This window comes from Coccinella septempunctata, chromosome 2, assembly GCF_907165205.1.
Source record: "Coccinella septempunctata chromosome 2, icCocSept1.1, whole genome shotgun sequence".
NCBI lineage: Eukaryota > Metazoa > Arthropoda > Insecta > Coleoptera > Coccinellidae > Coccinella > Coccinella septempunctata.
The window spans coordinates 28,485,214-28,507,927 of record NC_058190.1 but is presented as its reverse complement, the minus strand read 5'-3'; the positions used below and the strand labels follow the sequence as shown (position 1 = coordinate 28,507,927).

General features: G+C 36.1%; 1 protein-coding gene across 1 annotated transcript; it reads left to right on the top strand.

Annotated features, from left to right (window-relative positions):
- The first annotated feature begins 124 nt into the window (after positions 1–124).
- LOC123308559 (dynein light chain Tctex-type protein 2B) lies at positions 125–21,725 on the top strand. The gene is made up of 6 exons (XM_044891273.1): positions 125–295; positions 3,608–3,692; positions 13,252–13,276; positions 17,551–17,652; positions 18,095–18,285; positions 21,560–21,725. Exons 1-6 carry the CDS (start codon positions 157–159, stop codon positions 21,723–21,725), a joined length of 708 nt encoding a protein of 235 aa, XP_044747208.1. The 5' UTR covers positions 125–156.
- The last annotated feature ends 989 nt before the right edge of the window (positions 21,726–22,714 follow it).

Here is a 22,714-nt window from a genome sequence, read left to right as displayed (position 1 = left end):
AAATAGCAAAGAGAAAATCTTTGAAAATAGTTACATAGAAAAGCATGTCAGGAGTTTCTTCTTTTTATCACTCACTTTCAATAAAATTTATCATCCTAATAACTGACAAGTTCATACGTTTGTCATAGTCGTAAGATTATTTGAGTCTGTATTATTATGGCTGATGAAAAGGATGATCCTGCGGCAACCCCAACAACAGAAGTCAATGAGCAAGCAGGTGCAACTTCTGCAGTCCCAGCAGCGACAGCCGTTCAAGATATTGTTCAGCCCTTAAAAGACGCTGAACATGAGAAACGTATGTATATAAATTTTGAAGTTGTTCACTTTAGTAGGTGAACGCTTTTTCTCATAAGTGTAAATTTCGAAAACCTCTAGCAAAGATCTAGTGATATTCCAACATAGGAAAAAACACAATGAGTAATATATACGAATCCTGTTCTGGAACTACCCAAAATGTTATTACATATCTCAGGCCTCTGGCAACTCGTAACGTTTTACTAGTTTCAAACTACAATCAACAGAGAGTTGCCTCTATTGAGCGCAAATGTATGAGATTTTTAGATAGGAAGAGAAAATTAGAAGCTTCTTCTGGACCATGGTTGGCAACCAGTAGACTCTGTAGCATCCCTGTATCTACCCAGGGCACTTGTTCCATTTCGAATGTTTTGTTTCATCTTAGGCTCAACTCATACGTACCATTTTCCAACCACAAAACCGTAGTAGATATGCGTATGGTCCGTATATACACATATTAATTGTTTGAACCGACTGCAAGTAGTGGTATGGTATGTGTATGTATACATACGTACGATGCTTTTCCCTGCTCATTTACCACTTCAACAAACTTTGTAACGGCGTTTCATCGTATGTCTCGAGCTTTCTTCAAATGGGAAATGGCAAACCTCTCCCTGGTGGCTTCGGAGTCGGAGACAATTTTCTCTCTGTTATCTTGGATGTTAGCTATAATTGAAGAAAGTCATAATCCGAGTTCTCAAATTTATTCGAAGTTTCGAAATAAGGAACACAAATGCGGGCTCTGTTACCTACACAACTGTAAAATCCACCGATTCGCAGGGATATAATCTAGTACCAGTCAAGTGTAGAAAGGATCCGATCTCGAACGCGCCACGGATATTACGGGTTCGTTCGCCAGCCGAAACCAAGACTTTCACTTAGCAGGTGAAGGATTCAGAAACTCAGCTTAAAAAATTACGGGTTTTCTGCTCCCAACCGTTTCAGAAATATATCAAACATCGCCCTCAGTCTTTCTAATTCATTTCAATCTACTGTTTCATAAGAAAAAGTACATCTATATGTTACAGCTCAGCAAATATACCTGTTGGAAAAAATCATAGTACGCCACTGGATTGCTATCAAAAAAGTGTCTGTTTAATGTTTTCATTTCAACATCCTAGCTCAAGCAGAAACGGAGATAATGACCAAAGTTGAAATTTAATTTTGACCTATAACTCGCAAACAAAGGAAAATGAGTAATGCAGTTGATGGCATTATTAGTTTCTAGAAAAAAGACGACCACGCACATTACGTAATGTGCCATGCATTTTCTTCTATCTCGTTGGGTTGAAAAAGTTGTAATTCAGGTATCACCAATTTTTCCCACCCTGTACACAGGGTATACATTATTATTTGAGTTTTCTTCTATGAGAGGTCCTAACAATCATATGACAACCCTTTACAGGGTGTTCCATAACGACAATCTTTTTTTAGCAAATTCCGAATGTTTTACGAAAAAAGTTCTTTCTCATATGTACTCGTGAGGCTATCTCAATGGACAAGAAATCAGTACACATGGTGTGTTTTGATGTTTCTTTCGATTCCTCACATGAAGAGGTCATTACAACGGTGAGAAAACCTCATATAGGCTACTCTATGACGAATTGGTTCAGTTCCAAATATACTGAGATATCCATAAGATGATTCAGATTTCACAAAATAAACACGTTGTTCTTTAATAATTATTGAACTTGATGTATTTTATTGAAGAAAATTGTCATTAGGTATATGTTTTTGAATAATTATGAATTAATGGTCGTAGACAGGTAGAGGCCAGGTTGGGCACAACCTCCCCCATCCCAGTACTGGGACCCATTGGCTTAGCGGTTTTTTTTGGGGCCTGGAAGCTCAAAGTTATTTTTATGGTTACTACACCAGTACTGGGATGGGGGAGGTTGTGCCCAACCTGGCCTCTATCTGTCTACGACCATTAATTCATAATTATTCAAAAACATATACCTAATGACAATTTTCTTCAATAAAATACATCAAGTTCAATAATTATTAAAGAACAACGTGTTTATTTTGTGAAATCTGAATCATCTTATGGATATCTCAGTATATTTGGAACTGAACCAATTCGTCATAGAGTAGCCTATATGAGGTTTTCTCACCGTTGTAATGACCTCTTCATGTGAGGAATCGAAAGAAACATCAAAACACACCATGTGTACTGATTTCTTGTCTTTATGTAAGGATTTTATGTACATAGAATAAATCTTCTGCGTTTTTCTCACGAGGAAGTTGAAACTACAGAGTGAGAACCACATAAAGCTCGTTTGAAATTACCTAGTCATTGAAGAAAACAGAATCCAAGAACCATGTGTACATAATATTCCTTATCGATTTCGGTTATGTACCTACACCTTTACCTATGTACCTACATATGGAAAACTAGTTTTTATAAACATTCTGTATATCGAGAAATGACCGAAGCTCTCATGGAACAGCCTGTATAAGATTTCATAATACATACATACATTACATACGATTTCATCATGCAAGGAGAGTTGAATAATATCAAAGAACATCTTGTATAAATAACAATCACATTCAACATAAATGTACGAACACACAATATGAATGAATTTCAATATTCATTAAAACAGAAACACATCGTATTACGAAAGCAAAACCTCTCATCAATCCCTCTGTATATATATGGAGAAATAATCTATGTCGTCGTAGAACACCCTGTGCATCAAGACTGAGTTCTACCTATTTCGCTAAATTCCGACTTTGAAGTCGGAATTTCACGAAAAATATTTTTAACCCTCTAATACCCAAGTCCGCCTTGAGACTGGTTGCATATAACATATAAGTGGATAAAAAATTATTCTGCCCATGTCCGCCTTCAGTATAGGTTCATTTTGTGTGTACAGGTGTTAATGTAAATCAGTTAACTATTTGCGAAAAAAAGATGTAGATTATACATAAGCTAATTTGAAACTATACGGAAATAATTTTAAAAAAGAAAAAAAACTCGGGCATTAGAGGGTTAAAATATTATGTGGCCCTTATACGCTAAAAAAATCAAATTTCATTACAGCGTCCAACAGTTTTGTGGTTGCGTTCTCGTTGGAAAGTGGTACATGTTAGTAATGCCTTATTCACACGTTATGGGCATTGACGTTTTATATGTATTTACGAGTACGTATTTGGGCATTCACGATAATTTGAATACCAGGTGGTTATAATCATATAATGCATATAATAGTTTGATCGGTTCCTTATTTTAGAGCCTGAAAAACTAATGCAAAAGCAGAAAATCCGTGCATTTGAATTTTGTTTTACTTATAAAATAACCTTTCAGTTCATTCCACCCAGGCGAAGACAGAAACTTTAGAATTAGCTGGAAGGAAAAGAAGTATAGATGAGAAAAAGAAAGAATCGCTAGGGTAAGCCTTGATTATTATACCTAGAGATATTACCTCCATGAAATTAGTAGTGTGATGCAGTACCTACAGTTGGAGATAAATTATTTATTTTTATTTCTCGATCTACAACGTATCACTATGGCAAGAATATACAATTCGCACCAAGAAGATATGGAAGGAGGGTCGATAGACGACCTGAAGTCGACTTACATTTGCTACTAGGGTGTAGCCGTAAAAAAATCCGGCGGTGCCAAGCAATTAATTCGAATAATTTATTTCTCATACATGCTCTAATTCTAACTTTACTGAATAGTGAAATTATTTTCATTTTCCAACACTTCCATTGACTTAATCATTAGATATCATTTCAGCACAAAAGTCATTTTAAATTATCTTCTTTCTGTGCTACCCCACTGCTTACGAACCTAAGTCTGTTAATCACCCTTCACCCTTCCATTCGGTCCTTAACAGAATTGAGCCTTCTTCTCTATATCTTCTGATTTGCACACGAATTTGTTAGTCTCATTTCTAATTTATATGTTGTCATCACCTGTTCAGTGTTCATCTATGTTTATTCACAGCCTTCTATCTAAGAATAGGAAGATTTAGAAACGCCGATTATACCGGATGTTTTCTAATTGAGTGTCAATGTTTATGGGGGTGATTTTTGGGCCCATTTCAAGAAAAAAACTTGATATGAACATATGTCCTAAACGTCTTACCTTTGAGATACAGGATGGTAAATTTTTCAAAAATAAATCATTTATATTCAATATCTACAATACCAAATATTTTAATGAAATTTGTCATACATGTATACTATGAATCAAGAGGCATTTTTTAATGTATCACTTTCTTCTTAATTTTCACCAGTGGCGTTCGTACGTAATTTGACCTACATATTTTGGCAGACATGCATAGTACGCCACAGATTTTTCCTCAAATAAAAATTATTTTTGAAATTCCCAATCATTTCTTACCAAAGTTGATCACTTGCTTTTTTCAATGCGAATCACGGTTTCCGCTTAAAAAAATAAAAACCGTTTCTCTGCATGATCATAACAATATCCTTAATACATACCTACATATGACAATATCACCATGAAGAAACATACGTAGATTTTATTTTTTTTTGGTGAAACCCGTGCGTCGGACTGAAAAAATTCAAGAGATCGAATTTGCTCATAGTTGAATACAGTCAGTGGCGTGCCACTGACTGTCTGAATAATACCACCCTGTATCTCAAAAGGTAAGACGTTTAGGATATATGTTTATATGAAGTTTTTTTCTTAAAATGGGACCAAAAATCACCCCCATAAATATTGACATTCAATTAGGAAACACCCTGTATAATCCTTGATAGAAAGCAAGAAGATGTAAGCTAGACGGTATCTTGTTAGAATATAGTAATAGGCCCAATACCAGAGACTCTGCCCAATACAGTTCAACGCCTGTTGGAAGGGTGTTGGGTGATGATTAGCAAGGTCCAGGGCCGGATTAAGACCACTTGACAGCCGTTTTTTTTTATGTTTCACGAGATTGAATTTTTGAAAACTATCGCGACCTTATTTTTTATTCGCTATAATATAATATAACTTTATTGTCCAAACAGGCTCTAGGCCCAATTACAGGACACTGGTAATATCTTAAGTTTATACAAACAGTAAAAAAATCAAAAACAAAATATTCACATATACAGATATAGATATAACAAGTGACAACAAATTCAACAAAAGAAAAAAAAAATATATATTTATTCTCGAATGAAAGTTTTGGAGGCTTAACGACTACTAATGGGCCTCAAACAGCAACGCTTTCAATTCCCTCCTGAATCGAGACAGACCAACGAAACTGGCATCCATATTTCGGCAGCACAGATTGAATCTACTGCACATCGAAAAAAGTGGGGATCTACTAATAATATCGGAAAAATAAAATTTTTGCTCTACTTTTCGGCATTTGAGATTACGGAATGAAAATGCATATTTTCAAAATGTCTGCAGCTCTTCCAATTTCCTCCCAAGCATCAAATTCAAAATGTTTTTTATTGAAAATATTTCAACTTGTTCGTCAGTTGTACGTCCACAGACCAAGTGTTATTTCCTTTGAGCCTGCGTTTAAAACTGACAACTATCGGATCGCTCCGAACGACGCAAGGGCTCAATACGTCCAGACAAAACCGACGACGGAAGTCATAAAATTTTATGGGGTTTTCATTGACGTTGAACGAACCGTTTTTCAGTGAGTACGCGCCTGAACATGATGAAAAATTCAAGAATATTCAATTGAAAAACACAAAACGTTTCTCATATTTTTCAGACAAAGAAGTTGGTAGTTATGAAAGACAACATATTTTCAAAATATGTATCGCAAAATAATTCCTGCAACCAGGAAAGCGTTGAATTGAGCTTTGTGCCTTTGTGCTTGCTCCACTTGATCTAAGCACTCACTTTCATCTTTGCACAATGAACACCCACCAATGAAATATATTATGACGTAAATCGACAGTACAGTTAGAAATGCAAATTAGCACTCAGACAATAAGAAATCGCCTCAGAGAATATGATTTAAGGCCTCGTGTCGCGGCAAGAGGCCAAATTCTTACCCCAGCCCATCGAAGGGCGCGTTTGGATTTTGCGAGAGAGCATATCCATTGGGAAGAGGCCGATTGGGAAAGAGTTCTCTTCACAGATGAGTCTAGATTCTGCCTCTACCATTGTGATCGACGTTCCCTTGTATACAGACGTCCAAATGAAAGATATGCTCAGTGCAATTTCCTGAATACTACTGGTTTCGGGGGATGATCGATTATGGTATGGGGTGGAATATCTTTGACTGCTCGCACAGACCTAGTGGTCGTTGATAATGGAGCTATGAATACTGATAAGTATATAAGGAACATTCTTGAAGAGCATGTAGTGCCATTTGCCCCATACATTGGTAAAAATTTCATTTTTATGGACTATAATGCCAGACCCCATCGTGCGCGTATCGTTCAGGAGTACCTTGAAGAGGTTGAAGTCTCTCGAATGGAATGGCCAGCAAGAAGTCCAGATCTCAATCCGATTGAGCAGATTTGGGACAACCTCAATAGAAGGCTGAGAAGTTCAGAAAATCATCCAGCTATTCTTAATGACTTAGCAATCCAACTCGGAGAAATCTGGGAAGGATTAGATCAGAACATTTTAAGATCACTCATTTTGAGTATGAACCGTCGTTGCCGAGCTGTAATTAACGCAAGCAAGAGGTGGAAATTCCAAGTATTAAAAATCACTTATCAGCATTTCAGTATTTTGAAAATTGTTCATTTCTCTTCTTTCACATAAGATTCGGTGAATTTTTCTTCCATTTCATGTGTCTTGTTTCGTTCAAAACCTTCCCGAGAGAACATACAAAATAAGTTATACAGTCAATGTAGAGTTAACTTTCATTAAAATTGAGATTTTCAGAATGTGCGTTAATTTTTTTGCGCAGTGTATTATTTGGAATCGGTTTTCTCGATTTCAGTGATTTCCGTATTTAGTGACTGTTACTAACAATGAATTCGCCCCCAATACTGAATTCGCCCTGGGCGATTGCCCTTTTTGCCCTGGGGTTAATCCGGCCCTGGCAAGGTCAAGAGCAATTGACAAAAACTGTAGTCTTTAGCAGTGGCGTAGCATAGACAATGGGTAAAGTTAGAAAAAAATAATTTAAATTACCTTCAACTTTTGTGCTGAGACCTTGTTTATCCATTGGAAGTGCTGCAGATACTTTTACAGTAGTCGATTTAGTGGGTGAGAATTAAATTGATGAAATTTATTGCACTGCACCCCCTAATGCGTGCAAGCATTAGGTAAAATCGCTTCAAGAGAGCCAATCAAGTTGTGAATGGGAGGAAGAATGGCTTTTGAAAGAGATGAGTAACAATGAGAACATTCAACATTATTGCCCACCCACGAGAGTAATCCTTTGCATGTTGCATGATTCACACCGGCGCCGACACTTTGTGTCTGGCTATAGACTAGGTAGGACTTCTAACTGAAGTACTCTGGGTCACTCAGGTGTTGTCACACGCTACGTCACTCTCTCAACCATCCAATATGCCATCACTCTTCCAATTGCGCCTCCTTTCTATATCCTCCTTAGATGGCTATCAAAGATTATAGAGTTACTTAACTCTATAATCTTTGATGGCTATGTTTTAAATGTCAATTATTCGGTTTACGAGATTGACAATAAGACGATATTACCAATCAATATGTTTGACCGTAAAAATTCACTAAGAAGATATTAATGTGTCTTACCGGCGATCGTTATATTTTTCGGTCATTCTTAGAGTGAATTAGAACGGTAGTATTCAAATTCACACCCAAAGTGGAACGGAAAGGCTCCTTAGAATCTAAATCTTACCGACCCATATAGTCCGAGAGCTGGCAGCAAAAACAACTACCTCATAAGTTACCAAAGATTTGGTTTGGTACTTTGATTCAACTTTATAATGTGAACTTGAAACCGTCCGTCTGCCGTGCGTGAGTGGTCGCCTTATTGGATAAAAAAAATTGAAAAGATGAGAAAAAATCGATTAGAACCTCCTCATCAGTTACCACTGTAATTTTTGTGTCAAATTTTCAATTAATATATCACTAATCGAAATTCAGAAAGAAAACATTGGCAGACGGTCGCATTCTCAAGACAGACGGCCTAAAAGTATAACTACCTGAGGTACGTAGTTCACGTAGATTCGCAAAATTTGTCGCGGTTTTGAACCAATTGTGATTTTTCCTGATGTGAATATTGTCTTTTGAAATAAGAGCTTACATGTATTTTAAAAAGCGTCATCAACTTCTTCACAAGGGATATCAATTTCGATTGCCAGATCATTTTCATCATTGAAAGTTATGAGGACGAATAGAAAAATCGGCATACGGTCGCATCCTACGAACAGGTGGCTTCAATTCTATGAATATGTTAAAGGCCTTGTGTAATTATTCGCAACAACAACGGATACATTAAGGTCGTCAAGCAGAAATTTCATGTAAAAAATGAGCAATTTAAAATTAATCTCATTTTGTGTATATTGTTTAGAAAAACAGGAGCCAAAATACAACAAAAAATTGCAAAGATAACACACATTGAAAATCTGAATAGCTAACAAAGAAAAATGAATAAATAATTGTTATCTAATAAGAAGTATTAAAATTTAAATTCTAACTCAGTACGTTAATTATTAATTCATCGATTAATCTTCATCACTCCTCGCACTGTGGAATACTTATCTTCTTCTATGTCTGGAGTTGGTTTTCACATATTTCTTGAATTGTAGAAGGGCTCTGTTCGTGGTCCAATAACGCATTTCAGTTTGTATCTTCCATCAACTAGAAGCCAGGCATGTTTTCCAGAATAAAAAAAAAGCGGATGCACTTTTCAGACGTAATTCCAGATGGCGCAAACTTGATTAACCCTTTCCATTTCATTTCTAATTTTTTTTACGAGGTGGCATTAAGCATCTATCACAATTTTTTTCTTTCTGAAGCTTTATCTGCCTGTCATGCTTTAATAGGCGGTGATTATACAGCATCATTTACTGATGCACACAATTATATAAGCATTTTAGTATTATTGAAAAAGATCCCAATATTGCCAAAATTTCTGCGTCTTCTTGACATTCTCAAGAAACATTAAAAGAGCAAATTCAAGGCATTTAAGAATTTGTATGCTGCATGTATGGCTATGCTGATAAATAAAGTAGGGCTGGATTTGTTCCTTAAAAAGAAACTATGGTAGTTCTGTGTCTCAGGCATGTAATTCATAAAAAAAAGAAAAAAAAATTATGGGAGCTTGATGTCACCATGTTAAAAGGTGCTTATAAATGAAAAAAAAGTGCGAATCAAATTTGCGGCATCTGGAATTACGCCACAGAAGCCTATTCGAATTTTTTGATACTGAAAAACAAGTCTGGCTTCTAGTTGAGGGAAGATAAAAACTGAAATGGTTTATTGAACCACAAACCCCTTCTGCACTTCAAGAAATATGTGAAGACCAAACTCCAGGCATACGAGGAATGTTGCCAAAGTTCTGAAATTTAGCTGGAATTTTTATAATTTTGTTAATTCTTGTCAATATCACAGTGTGAATTTTCAACATAATCTTATGTTGCATACGATTGAATGTCAATCTGGGAGGACTCTCTACATCTTCTGAAACTCTTTGCAGGAGCAAATCGACTATTATAATTTTTTAATCGATTTTGTTTCAGAGACTGAGAGTGAAAACACTAAAAAATCTCAGAAGATATAATTTTTATTTTTAACTGAATATATTCATCTCAACCTGATGAGTGATCTTATCCATATACAATATTGAATAAATGATAACGGGAATTTGGACTGATTAAAAAAGTATATATAGTGATGTTACCTGAATCATTTATAACTTGGCCAACGTTTCGGACACTATTTGTACTTTCTCAAGGCTGCAATGATACGAATTCATAAATCATACATCCAGAAGAACACAACTGACACTCAGCTCGTTATAATATTTCTCTTGGTAATGAATCTTTTTTTCGAAGTTCGATCAAAAAGTTTGGTTATTGTATCAAATTATTAGTTTATCTTATCTTTCTTATGTTAGTGAGTCGGTAAATCTGTTCCTTCATAACAAATGTACTTCTCAGTTACAACGCATTAAAATCCACAAAACATCACAACTTATTAAAAATATCAAAAGTCAAGAGATTACAAAAGTATATCAAAGTCAGGAGTTGAAATAATATAAGCTACAAACCTCCAGTCAATGTATCACTGAACCAAAATGCCAAAACAATCTCAGCCTAATTTAAATATATTTCCCTCTGAGTAGTCACCGATAAACAGTACTTTACGATTCTGCAGACTCACCAAATACTCCTTGCAGATGCTGTATGGTTTCTTATGTTTCCACATCTACTTTTCACAAAAATAAAATCTGTCTTTGAGATTTTGCTGCCACTTTCATGATTACAAAAACAGTGATGAAAACGCGCCCCTATTAGTTAAACAACTGAATAATTAAAATATATTGAATAATCCTAATAAATATCTATTGTGATTAGTGCAATATTATTCAGTTGTATTGTGATGATTTCTCTGGGTGTGAAGGATCGATTGAAACAAGAACACTCTTCGCTTCTGAGCTGACATTTTGCTTTTATTTAAAAGTGCTGAAGCCCTGAATATGCTTTTACATAAAAGCGAAACGTGAGCTAAGAAGCAAAGAGTGTACTTGTTTCAATCGATCCTTCACAACCAAAGAAATCATCATAATACAACTGAATAATATTGCACTTGATAATTGCATAAACATGTTAAAACTTGTCTAGTACCACTAAAATTGGCTACAAGTTCTGCATATTTAATTACAGCACAATTCTCAGAACTTTGAAAACATCCCTCTTAGATGAAGATGAAGTATTTCACGGTGCAAGCACTGCAAGCAGTGATGGAGATAAGGCCATTAAATAATCGACTCATCGAGTTAGCATTTTCAATTTAACACTTTTTTGAATTTTCAATTGTGTGTTTTATCTTTTGTTGTATTTTGCTCCTGTTTTTCTAAACAATATCCACAAAATAAAATCAATTTTAAATTGCCATCTTTTCTTAGGATGCGACCGTATGCCGTAAGATGTTTCATTCGTCCTCATAACTTACAATGATGAATGATCTGGCAATCGAAATTGATGACCCTTGTGAAGAAGTTGATGGCGCTTTTGAAAATACATGTAAGCTCTTATTTCAAAAGACAATATTCACATCAGGAAAAATCACAATTGGTTCAAAACCGCGACAAATTTTGCGAATCTACATGTACTACGTACCTCAGGTAGTTATACTTTTAGGCCGTCTGTCTTGAGAATGCGACCGTCTGCCAATGTTTTCTTTCTGAATTTCGATTAGTGATATATTAATTGAAAATTTGACTTAAAAATTACAGTGGTAACTGATGAGGAGGTTCTAATCGATTTTTTCTCATCTTTTCAATTTTTTTTATCCAATAAGGCGACCACTCACGCACGGCAGACGGACGGTTTCAAGTTCACATTATAAAGTTGAATCAAAGTACCAAACCAAATCTTTGGTAACTTATGAGGTAGTTGTTTTTGCTGCCAGCTCTCGGACTAATACATACGTCTCATCATACATCTCTCCTGAAAACCATAAGAAATTATATGAGGGAAGTATGAAGCTCCATGAGAAATAGTTTGCCTTCAGAGCGCTTACATCGATTAATTATAGAGGTAGAAGGCAATCTCGTTGTAGAAGAAATTCTACTTGGTTCGGAGATATTTAGGGTGCATTTGTTAACACCCTCCACTCTTCCATTTGCCATGCTGCTAAACGCAAGGGGGTAGGGAGTAGATATCTCCATTGTTGAGTAGATATCAGCTATGTTGAAAAGGACTGGCTAATGTCCCTTATTTTCGAATTAAGGAAAGAGTTGGACCATAAGGGTGTTTACGCGACTTCAAAACTTGGAATCTTATTCTGTGGAATATAGGACAGAATTGGAAATGAGTGACATTTGTTCCATTATTGATTGTAGTCTGCCTACAAATATGGGGCGGTACAATGTTTGAAAGAACTGGTATTGAATAGTTATAATTCTCATAGAAAGATTGAACTGTGCATCAATTTTTCGCACATGAGCATTATTAACCCAAACGGGGCAACAATATTCAGCAGCGGAAAAAACCAAAGATAGAGCTGGTTATTATTCCTTATATGATTTTCAACTTCAGATGCAAATTTTCCAAATGGGCTTTGAAATTCAGCGTGGAATCCAGCTTAACTTCTAGAAATTCTGGTTTGAAGTTATGTTCCAAAAAAGAATAGGTAACCGAAAACTACGCTCAATTTTCTGAATTTTTGATGATTATTCGAATGGAAACACGAAACCTCGGTTTTATTTGGGTTAGGACGCAAACGCCACTCGAAAAATTAATTCCTCGATATGTCCAATTCTGTAGATAGATTATTCTCTATACATCTTAATCAGAATGACGGAATGCGAGTGCAATATCATCAGCGTAAGTATATAAATTTCTCAGAAGAAGTAGTAGGGATATCACACAGATATGATAAATTCAAAAGAAGTGGTCCTAAACTGATCCTTGTGGAATACCCTTATTCAAGGTTTTGAAATTACTTCTATTTTCATCAACAAAAACAAAAAAGACGAACCATTTTTCCGTACTTTCCATACAGATGTGAATAAAGTTTGAAAATTAAACCATCCTTCCATTCACTTTCATATGCTGAAGATAAATCCACAAATGCTCCTCTTTTGAGTTTATCATTATAACCTGTTTCATTGAACGTGGTGAGGCTCAGAACCTGGTAACAACAATTAAAATTTTTGCTGAAACCCCCCACACAATTTTGGAAAGAGTCTTCTAGAGTCGATTCAATCCTAAGAAGAATTCGCCTCTCCAAAATTTTGAAAGGAACACTCAATGAACCAAAATGGGTCGATAAACTACTAGTATGGTTTTTATACTATCCGTATTCGTAAGATTAATGCAATTTTTGATATTGAAACATTTTTTCTTCTGTTTCAGAGCCAGACGGAGTACATTGAAAGAAGTGAGTATACACTATAATATCTATTGTCCAGAATATTTCTCTTCTGCAGTAGATAATATGAAAATATTCCTGAATTACTTTTTCACCTAGCAAACAGAGCATACGGCAGAAATGTGTTCAAATCTTTGAGGTTCAAGTTTCAAATAGAACAATAGATAATAATTTCAAATGGCGAAGTGTCTTGATCAAAGTCACATTAGAATTCGAAGGGAAATCGAAGACTGTGATAATTTATTGAGCATTCCTTTAAGGACCGGTACTTCTGGTATGTGACAAAACATAAAAATATTGTAGTCTCGGCGTCGTAAATATCCCAATGAAAATATTTGAAGTAGTTGGAGGAAGATTATCATGAAAATTGGTTAAAAGAATTTGATGATATATTACTAGCCTTTATTCGGAAAAAATCAGTTATCGCAAAACTTCGTTAGAGTAAATTCCTTGAGGACAGTTGTTTTTGTAACTCTCAATAGGAACCGCCTAAAGAGAGGCGTCAGCATAATGCTCCATTTATTTTTGGAAGAATTTTGGTATTCATTTCTTTGCTGTATCACGTTACCGAGAATAAATCTACAAAAAGACTAAAAAACCATACTATCGGTGCGAACAAACTTATAATTTCTTAGGCCCGGTTCTCACTGGAGCGATACGATAAACGATGCGACCGATGATTCGATAAGCAACCCGACCCTGATCCGACATCGATCTGTTATAACCGGGCAAACGTAATGGAAGCAACTAATTCAGTGCACACTGAAGCGATCGCGATACTACACCGATAAATATCGAAATCGCGTCGGTTTGGGGGACACAGCAGCCAGGTCGCTTCAGCGACAGAAATGTGATTGAGAATCAAATCGGAAAAAGTAGCATAGAATTTCGTAATTGATTGACAATTAAGCGCTTGATTCGGCTATCGTATCGCTTCAGTGTGCACTGGAGTGTTGCTAAGATAAAAGTTACATCGGGCGATAAAAGATTGCTCATGTTGCATCGCTTATCGTTTCGCTCCTGTGAGAACCGCGCCTAAGGGCTACTTTCGACTGTCGTCGCCTTGGACATAAATAAGTCTAATCCACAATTTTAGGTTTTCTGAGTTAGAACTGTAGACAACTTCAAAGAAGCTCAAATCAAATTTTGTAGTGGTGAAGACATTCAATCGATTTGTAGCTTATTCGTTGTGTTCTAACAAAATTGCTAAAAGATCTAAGCATCAATTTATTTAAGTGAATAGAACCTAGCGGCTTGGACCGTTCCACTACTGCTTTCTACAGGGCTGATTTGAAATATTCAATAGGAGTAAAAAGTAGTAACCCACATTTGCCAAGCTTTGACTTGAATTCTATGGTTCTAGTCGTGAGCTAGTCTAGAGCGAAAAAAGTTCAAATGTGTTTTACTCGAAATTTATATTGAGTGTATTAGACCCATTCACGTCCAAGGCGACGCAGTGTGCCCTTCTGTGACTGAAGAGACCCAACCGTGACCTACAGATCCTTCGACACCATGGGCATGGATAGTCACTAACCAGATCTGGCCGCCGCTGTATTCTTCTCGAGTCTCCATTATAGCTGTGAACCAAAGACCGCCACTGTGATCTGTCTAATGCTAGTTGTTCCTAGTTATGATTGGCATTAACTGATTTTAGGGATTTATGCAATATATTCTTGAACCGCTTATACTGGCCTCCTGGTTTCCGAACTCCCTCTGTGAATTCGCCGTACAGAGCTAATTTTGGCAGTCTTGTGTCTTGCATCCTCAGAATGTGGCCGCTACATCTGAGTCGGGCCCTCGTTACTTGAGTCTCAATTGTTGTACAACTCGCGCGCTGCAAGACTTCTGCATTTTAAACTTTGTGGAACCATCTGATGTGCATTGTTTGTCCTAGATGACGTTGTTGCGTTTGTTCAAGTTGTTTAATGTGTCGCCTGTAGGAAGTCCAGATTTCGCTTCCGTAAAGAAGCGTTGGGATGACGACTGCTTTGTAAACAGCTTTCTTGTTCTTCAGATTGAGGTCGTGATTTTGAAACACTCTGTCCTTTAGCTTCCAGAATGCCCGTGATGCCGAATTGATACGGTTGTGTATTTCCTTGTCCAGGTTAGCCCTAGTATTTATTTGGTATGTTGAATACAAAACTGACAGAAATTATTCAGCAATAACTTTTTCAGATAAAAGCATTTAAAATGAGATTCTGAAGACAGAAATAAAAAACTAAGCAACGTAAAAATATTCGCTTTCTTTTATCAGTTGCAAAAAAATAACCGTCTTCAAGGAATTTCCTTCAAAAGCATGTACCTACATATTTCGAAAACAAAACATTTCCGGATATAGGATCATAAATGAAGTTTTCTTCCCATTTTAAGATGTAGCATATATTTTTAATTTTTTTTCGTGTAATATCGGATAGTAGAGCATCCACTACTACTAAAGGGTATTCCAACTGGAACGTACCATTTTGTTTTGTCAATCTGAACGCATTCCATGCACTGATTTGTTTGAATGTGGTTTTATTAGTTTGTTTATTACTCGATGTCATTTAGTCATGGCCAATTACTCGAACGAGCAAAATTTATAAATAGTTAAAACTTTGTATCGAAATAATGAATCAGTAATATTAACTTTATCCTTACGGTCGATGTTTGGTCGCCGAAACTAGTAAATTGGTTCGTAAATTGGTAAATTTTAGTCTACTTTTATTCTTAGTGATGTTCCTGTCATGTCAATTAGTCAAAGAAGTATAAGAAATGGTGCAAATATTGCGCAACAAGCAACAGCTCAAACCAGTCGATTCCCCGACGTTCACAAGCATTACCTAGGCCACTCCCAAACATAATTGTGGCGAATTTTGCGGAAGATTCTCTATCTTCACCCTTATAAAAACCAGCTTACTCTGGCTAGGAAGCGTCGGACTTTCTCAAGTTGTCAAATAGTGTCTGGATAAGATAGAAGCAGATCCCGAATTCCATCGAAAAATCAGCTTTAGGATGAAACTCATTTTTGGCTTAGTAGCTTCGTCAATATTCAAAATATCGCTATAGGGTCTACTGAAAATCCACAGGTTATTAATGAGAAATCTTAACATTCACTAGAACTAGCCTTCATTTCATTGATAATGGTGATCGCTATAAGCACATTTTGGAAGAGTTTTTGTTCACCGAGGTGGATGCCCTTAACATTGAGCAGATGTGGTTTCAGCAGCATTGAACGCGGACTCCTAGAAACGGGCATGCGGTGGCATTCATGATGGCAAAGTGAATACTTTCAATTTGATACTCCAAACAACCCTTTATAACGCTTGACTCCACCGAACTGCTGAAGCAAGTATGGGACCTACATAACGTCACTCGGATAAAATTATTGAGTAAACCTTTTTTGAGTTTCTGCAAAGGGAAAGCTCGCTTTCTGATGGATGGTAAGTTGACAATGATTGACATGCCGAGTTATTTCCCTGTTATTGGACGAGCTGGCTAAAAATGTCCTTTACTCGATAAATTGGAACTGAGGAAATTGACGGGTACACTTGAGGGACGCTGTTCTGTAAGTTATCATCTGCAGCACTGAGAGAGATGAGTCTTGCTTTGCCAGTGTGCACACAGAAATTAGGGTCAAAGTGTTTGCGAGTGGGTATTGGCCATCTCAGTGCTTCTCAGCCCATACACCAGTTGTTGGCTAGGATTTGCTAGAACCAATCTGAGATCTATAATAGCGGTTTTCACAGTACATTGTAGACTCAGAGCCCATCTTAAAAAACTCAGCATCGTCAATGACCCGCTCTGCAGACTCTGCTTAGAGGAGGACGAAACGTGACTGCCCGGCGGCAGACAGGGTCAGACTTGGAGTCTTTGGTTCTCCGAAGATGGTCCTAGAGGAACTCAAGAATCACTCCCCCTCCGACATAATCTCCTTTTTGAGTAGGATGGGACTGGAGGGAGAGATCTAGCTCTACGAGCTTGCCTGTGTGCTACAATAGATCGCTTGGTCGCAGTGGCAGGTTTGGTTTATCGGTCCAACACACCCAGCACTCAGTAATCGGTAGGTATTGTCCCATCGCTCCTCCGGAATCCAATCTATTATTGTCAAAAATACACCACCAATTAAACTAGAAATTGAAACAGTAAAAAACGTAACCCTTTCATATTCAAATTACAACTTCTAAGGTACATTATCCCTCAACCAATGCTTATGATGATCATGTCAATGATAACTGCGATAGCTTATTTTTCTCCATTTCGAAAAGTCCTCTGTTTAATCGAACCCTATCAATTTATCGTTACAGAGAACAGATTCTTTAAACAGCAGAGCGAAGATTGTTCTTGGAAGTATAATATCCATCAAGAAATCTGATACGGTCGGCGATTTCGGAGGCGAAAGAGGAAAAGTAAGTAACCATCAACGGGCATAGATTCAGACCTGAAACTATTCGGATCACAGTCGTGAATATACGTACCTGTCTCCGAGAAAATCGATTATTGTTATTATCATCATTTTCACATTTGAGTGCGATAAAGAACAGTTCGGCAAGATTCTCTATAGATAATGTGTTCTGATCAAAAGTATGAAACTGAGGTAAAGTTTTCTCTTCAACTTTTCCACTTAGAATAGCATATCAGCCCGAACTTCAAAACCTCTTGCAGATTGATGTCACTTGCAGATTTACATTTTCATTGAAATTCCGCAAGATGTGTTACTCATGTAGCTGCTTTCGAAAATCCAAAGAAGGATTCGAGACATTTTGCATCCCTTACGAAATTACCCCCAAATCAGTATTTCTCATTTTGATAACTACCAATAGACAGAAACTTTACATCAATTATTTTCAGTCAGCTCGTTACATGAATACTTACAAATTGGACTCTGAGAAACCATTCAATCCAGAGAAAGTGAAAAAAATTTTGGAGGAAATTCTACTCGAAGCTCTTGAAGGACCATACGATGAAGTAAAGTGTCCACTGAAAGCTAAACAAGCATCTGCTGCTATTCGTGCTAAAGTTAAGGAATTGGAATTCGATAGGTAGGTTATTATTGAGTTCAAAAGGTATAACCCCTTATACCCAATGATCCTATTAATAATGTCATACCAGATTTCTACCTTCGAAGTTCAAATTTTAATGAACGAATCGAAGGTGAAAAAACTCTGAGTAATGGGATGGGAGCTTGATTTCGTCAATAGGCTATGTCTGTCGATATGGAGTGTCGACTGTAGCAATATGTGTATTCAGGGTGATTTACTTAGACCTTCCACTTGATGATTCGGGAAAATTAGAGGCAATATTGAGCTGAAAATTTTTACCAAGGAGGTTTGGACATTAATCTATCCAACTGGATTGTTTTCATAGCCAGCAACTTTCAATTATATCGGAAACAAAACACTACTTTCTTATTTCAAATAACACGCCCTAAATATTTCATGGCAATGATAATTTCAAAAAAGATGGTTGGTTTATGAAGAGTTACTAAGAACTGAAACCTAAGAGAGGGAACAATCTAACCACAGATGGCAAACACGTGAATGCCATCTGCCAATTAAATTGATCCCATTCTTAGGTCTCTGTTCTTAGTAACTCTGTATTGTCCGTATTGTATGAACCTACCCTGAGTAATACCATTGAGTATTAAACTCAATGGGTTTAATACTCAATGGTAATACTTGGGAAATTGTATAAGTGTCTTTTCCTCGTTCTAAGCTTTTTAATTAATTCGTCAAAAATTTTGAGAGTATTTTTTCAAAATATTTTTCGCTTTCAGAGGTTTCAATCTGAGTTCTCTGTTTTTACGAAACAAAAATATTGAATTTAAAATTTTCCGTAACGTTTTGTTTTTCACCTAAAGTAATTATTTTCGTCATCTGGACATCAGACGTCAAATTAATCAAAAAGCGTAGAACGACGCCTACAACAAAACAGCAAACAAATGCTTTCCAAATAGTGAAGTTTTCCGCTCGACTTGAATAACTCTGAAACTATTGTATTTTGGCGTTAGAGAGATTTCAGACTAGGACACTTATCGACTCAACATATTTTTTTGAGTACAATCGATATGAGTAATAAAAAATGTGGGTTCCTAATAAATTTATTGATTTTTCCTTACTTTTATCGAAATTCACGCAATCAAAAAATTTTTGTGGTATTCCTCTGTAATTATCCGCCTACTTGATAGCCCATACGACTCACACTTTTTGATATATTATTTCTTTTCTTATAAACCGTAAATGCAAGAAATTACATGAGACCTTATTCATTCGAATTGAAATAATTGAATCAAACTATCAAAAATTTATTTTTCAATAATATAATATGAATAAGGAAAAGAGTTTCCTGCAAAACAAATTATGGGTGGCTTTTTTCACCCATTATAATTATGGGGGAAGCCTGCACCTTCTCGTTCCCATAGAATGCCCTCTCAATTTAATTTTCGAGAAAAAAAAAACGATTTTCAGGTGCTCGTGAATATTTTGAACAATAAAGGAGAATTGCTTCCGAATTTGCATGTTTTGCAGCTTTCAATAAATTGGTGAAATAAGACCATTCTACAAGTGTTGACGATTTCCTTGTATTAGGGGCCGTTTTATTCTCATTATTTTTGGGGGAACATTGTTAGTTAGCATTCAGTGATAATATATGGTAAATCATAACTATTGAGATATAAACTAACGATAGAAATATAGCGATATGTCATAGTACATAAAATGAGATTACTTTCCAAGGTTATACTAAAAAACGGTATAACAAGGTTATATTAAAAACGCTTAAATTATATCAGCAAAAAACGAGAAAAAACAACTCTGATCTTTTTCCACAGCAATATTTCATGGAGTCCAACTGGATCCCATGGTCATATTTTGATTCAAATCATTATTCCTTAGGCCTAAGGCAATGTCCCAATGCTAATGAGTGAACTTTTATACTGATATTAAAAAAAACTGTTTGTTTCATACATTGAGGTGTGAGGTGTCTCCTCTTCGAATACCTAGCTTCTTTAAATTTCCTTAATCTTTTATGGGTTTTCACTCCAAATCTATGAAACAAAATCAATTAAAAAATGAAATAAAGGATTTGTTCCTGCGTAAATTCTTGCAATAATTTGTCAGGAGCAAATCAACTAGAATCCTCCCAGAATAAATTTCAATCGATTTCTTTAAATTTCCCCAATTCATACGAATAGCTTATAACCTGACCGAATTTTGAATTAAATTGATGGGTGTAGGTACCTTTTATGAGTAATACGGTTTTGTAACAGATTTCACAAAATAAACAAGTTGTTTTTTAATAAATATTGAACTTGATGTATTTTATTGGAGTAAATTTTCATTAGGTCCATGTTTTTGAATAACTATAAATTAATGGTCGTAGACAGGTAGAGGTAAGGTTGGGCACAACCTCCCCCCACCCCAGTACTGAAATAGTAACCATAAAATAACATTGAGGTTCCAGGGCCCCCCTCTGTATATATGGAGAAATAATCTATGTCGTCGTAGAACAACGCCCTGTGCATCTAGCCTGTAGATGCACATATTCTTATGAAGGCGTAGAAGGGCCATATAATATATTAAAAATATTTTTTCTTAAATTCCGACTTTGAACTCGGAATTTAGTTAAATTCCGACTTTGAACTCGGAATTATCGGCTTATTCTTACGAAGGCGTAGAAGGGCCATATAATATATTGAAAATATTTTTTCTTAAATTCCGATATTGAACTCGGAATTTTGTTAAATTCCGACTTTGAACTCGGAATTTAAGAAAAAATATTTTTAATATATTATATGGCCCTTCTACGCCTTCGTAAGAATAAGCCGATTGAAACCGAAAATTTGAAAATCTTTATCGGGAAGCACTCTACTCATTTAACAAATTCAAAAAAATTATCACTATCATAATTACACTTCCAAAGGCAAACAATTGCAAAAAATTACCCGATTGATTAACTAATATTCCGCTTACATAGAACGTTATAAGCCACGAGACTACGAGACTCCCGCACGAGACTCGAGATGAGACGAGACTCTCGACGAAACTTCATGTCTTATCAGCGAGACGAGACTTCAATAAAGTCTCGTCTCATTGGTCTTGTGGGTCTCACTACCCCAAACTATTCATTTACACCCTGTACAAATTTATATTTGTACATGGTGTAAATAAAATTAATACTGTGCACTGGTCTAATTTTTTCTTGAAAAACTCAGACTTCAAATTTAAATCTTTTCATCCGATGCTTTTTCTCACTATGAAAGCAGACATATGTATTTGTATTTCATTCTTTTGAAAGATTATGAATTTCTAATTTCAGATATAAATTGGTCTGCCTCGTAACAATTGGAGAGAAGCATAATCAAGATGTAATGATTGCCTGTAGATTTCTCTGGGATGTCGAAAGAGATCGATTTGCCATGTTCTCCCATGAAACTAGTCATGTATTTGGGGTAGCGCTATGTTTTGGTCTATACTATGAATAAAAAAATTTTCAATTGTGTTCTCGTGAATTTCGATATATAATATAATACCAATGATATATGATTTTTTTAATGTTCATTCCAAGATCCAACTCTATTCTGTCCCCATGATCTCCAGAAGTCCAGAAGATATTGGTTATTGCAGTTAAAACGACTTTGAAGCCTGAATAAAAGATAGAATTAATTCAGAAGAACTCTCACTGAAAACGCATTAAATTGCCATTCATTGCATGCCATTTCTAGATGTGAGAGTTGTGTTACGAAGGCGTACATGCCTAAGAAGGGCTACGGCCACCCAATTTCCGGATTCTGGCTATGATCTTCGGAACCAACTCAGTTTTCATGAGATAGCAAAACGCAGGAAAAGTTGGGCAATGTCACATTAACTATAGTTTATTATCGATCAGAAGATAAACAATAAGCGCCAGGAGTTGTCTGAAGGTCATTCTGACGAAAAATGAGTTCTAAATAAATAAATAGAGTTTGTGGCTTCGTGGTGAAGCGTCAGCTTAGTACCGCAAGGTACTGAGTTCGATCTCGGGCTAGGAAAGAAATTTTCTGTTCGTTACGGTACGGGCCACCATTCACTGTTGGGCTAAAATGGACAGTGCTGTGCCTAGGGTGGCGTAAGAACACAGTAATAAAACCTACACAGAACACAACTGGTTCTCTGTACTCGTACAAGCTCACAGAGAGCTTCTGAGGGTTACTTCAGTAGTTCAGTACCTAGGAGAATCAGGATAATAGAATACTAATAAATAAATTATATTACCTTTATTTTTTCGAAATAATTTCTTTTTAAGAAAAGCCAGATATTTCATAATAAAGAAAATAATTGAACGATATTTAATTTTAGCCCAGATTCATCAAGAGTTGTAATATTAACAAAATTTGCAGAAATCAAAATGCCTGAACTTCATCCAAGTCGGCTTTAGCATTGAGTATTAACCCACCAGTTGAATACTCAAAGGCTTTAGTCTCTTTCGAAGCTC

Bases quoted from the DNA above. Each gene is read 5' to 3' on its own strand.
- LOC123308559 (XM_044891273.1), top strand. From the start codon at position 157: ATGGCTGATGAAAAGGATGATCCTGCGGCAACCCCAACAACAGAAGTC. The intron at 3,693-13,251 runs GTAAGCCTTGAT...CTTCTGTTTCAG, and splicing joins AAAAAGAAAGAATCGCTAGG to AGCCAGACGGAGTACATTGA. The intron at 18,286-21,559 runs GTAGGTTATTAT...TTCTAATTTCAG, and splicing joins AAGGAATTGGAATTCGATAG to ATATAAATTGGTCTGCCTCG.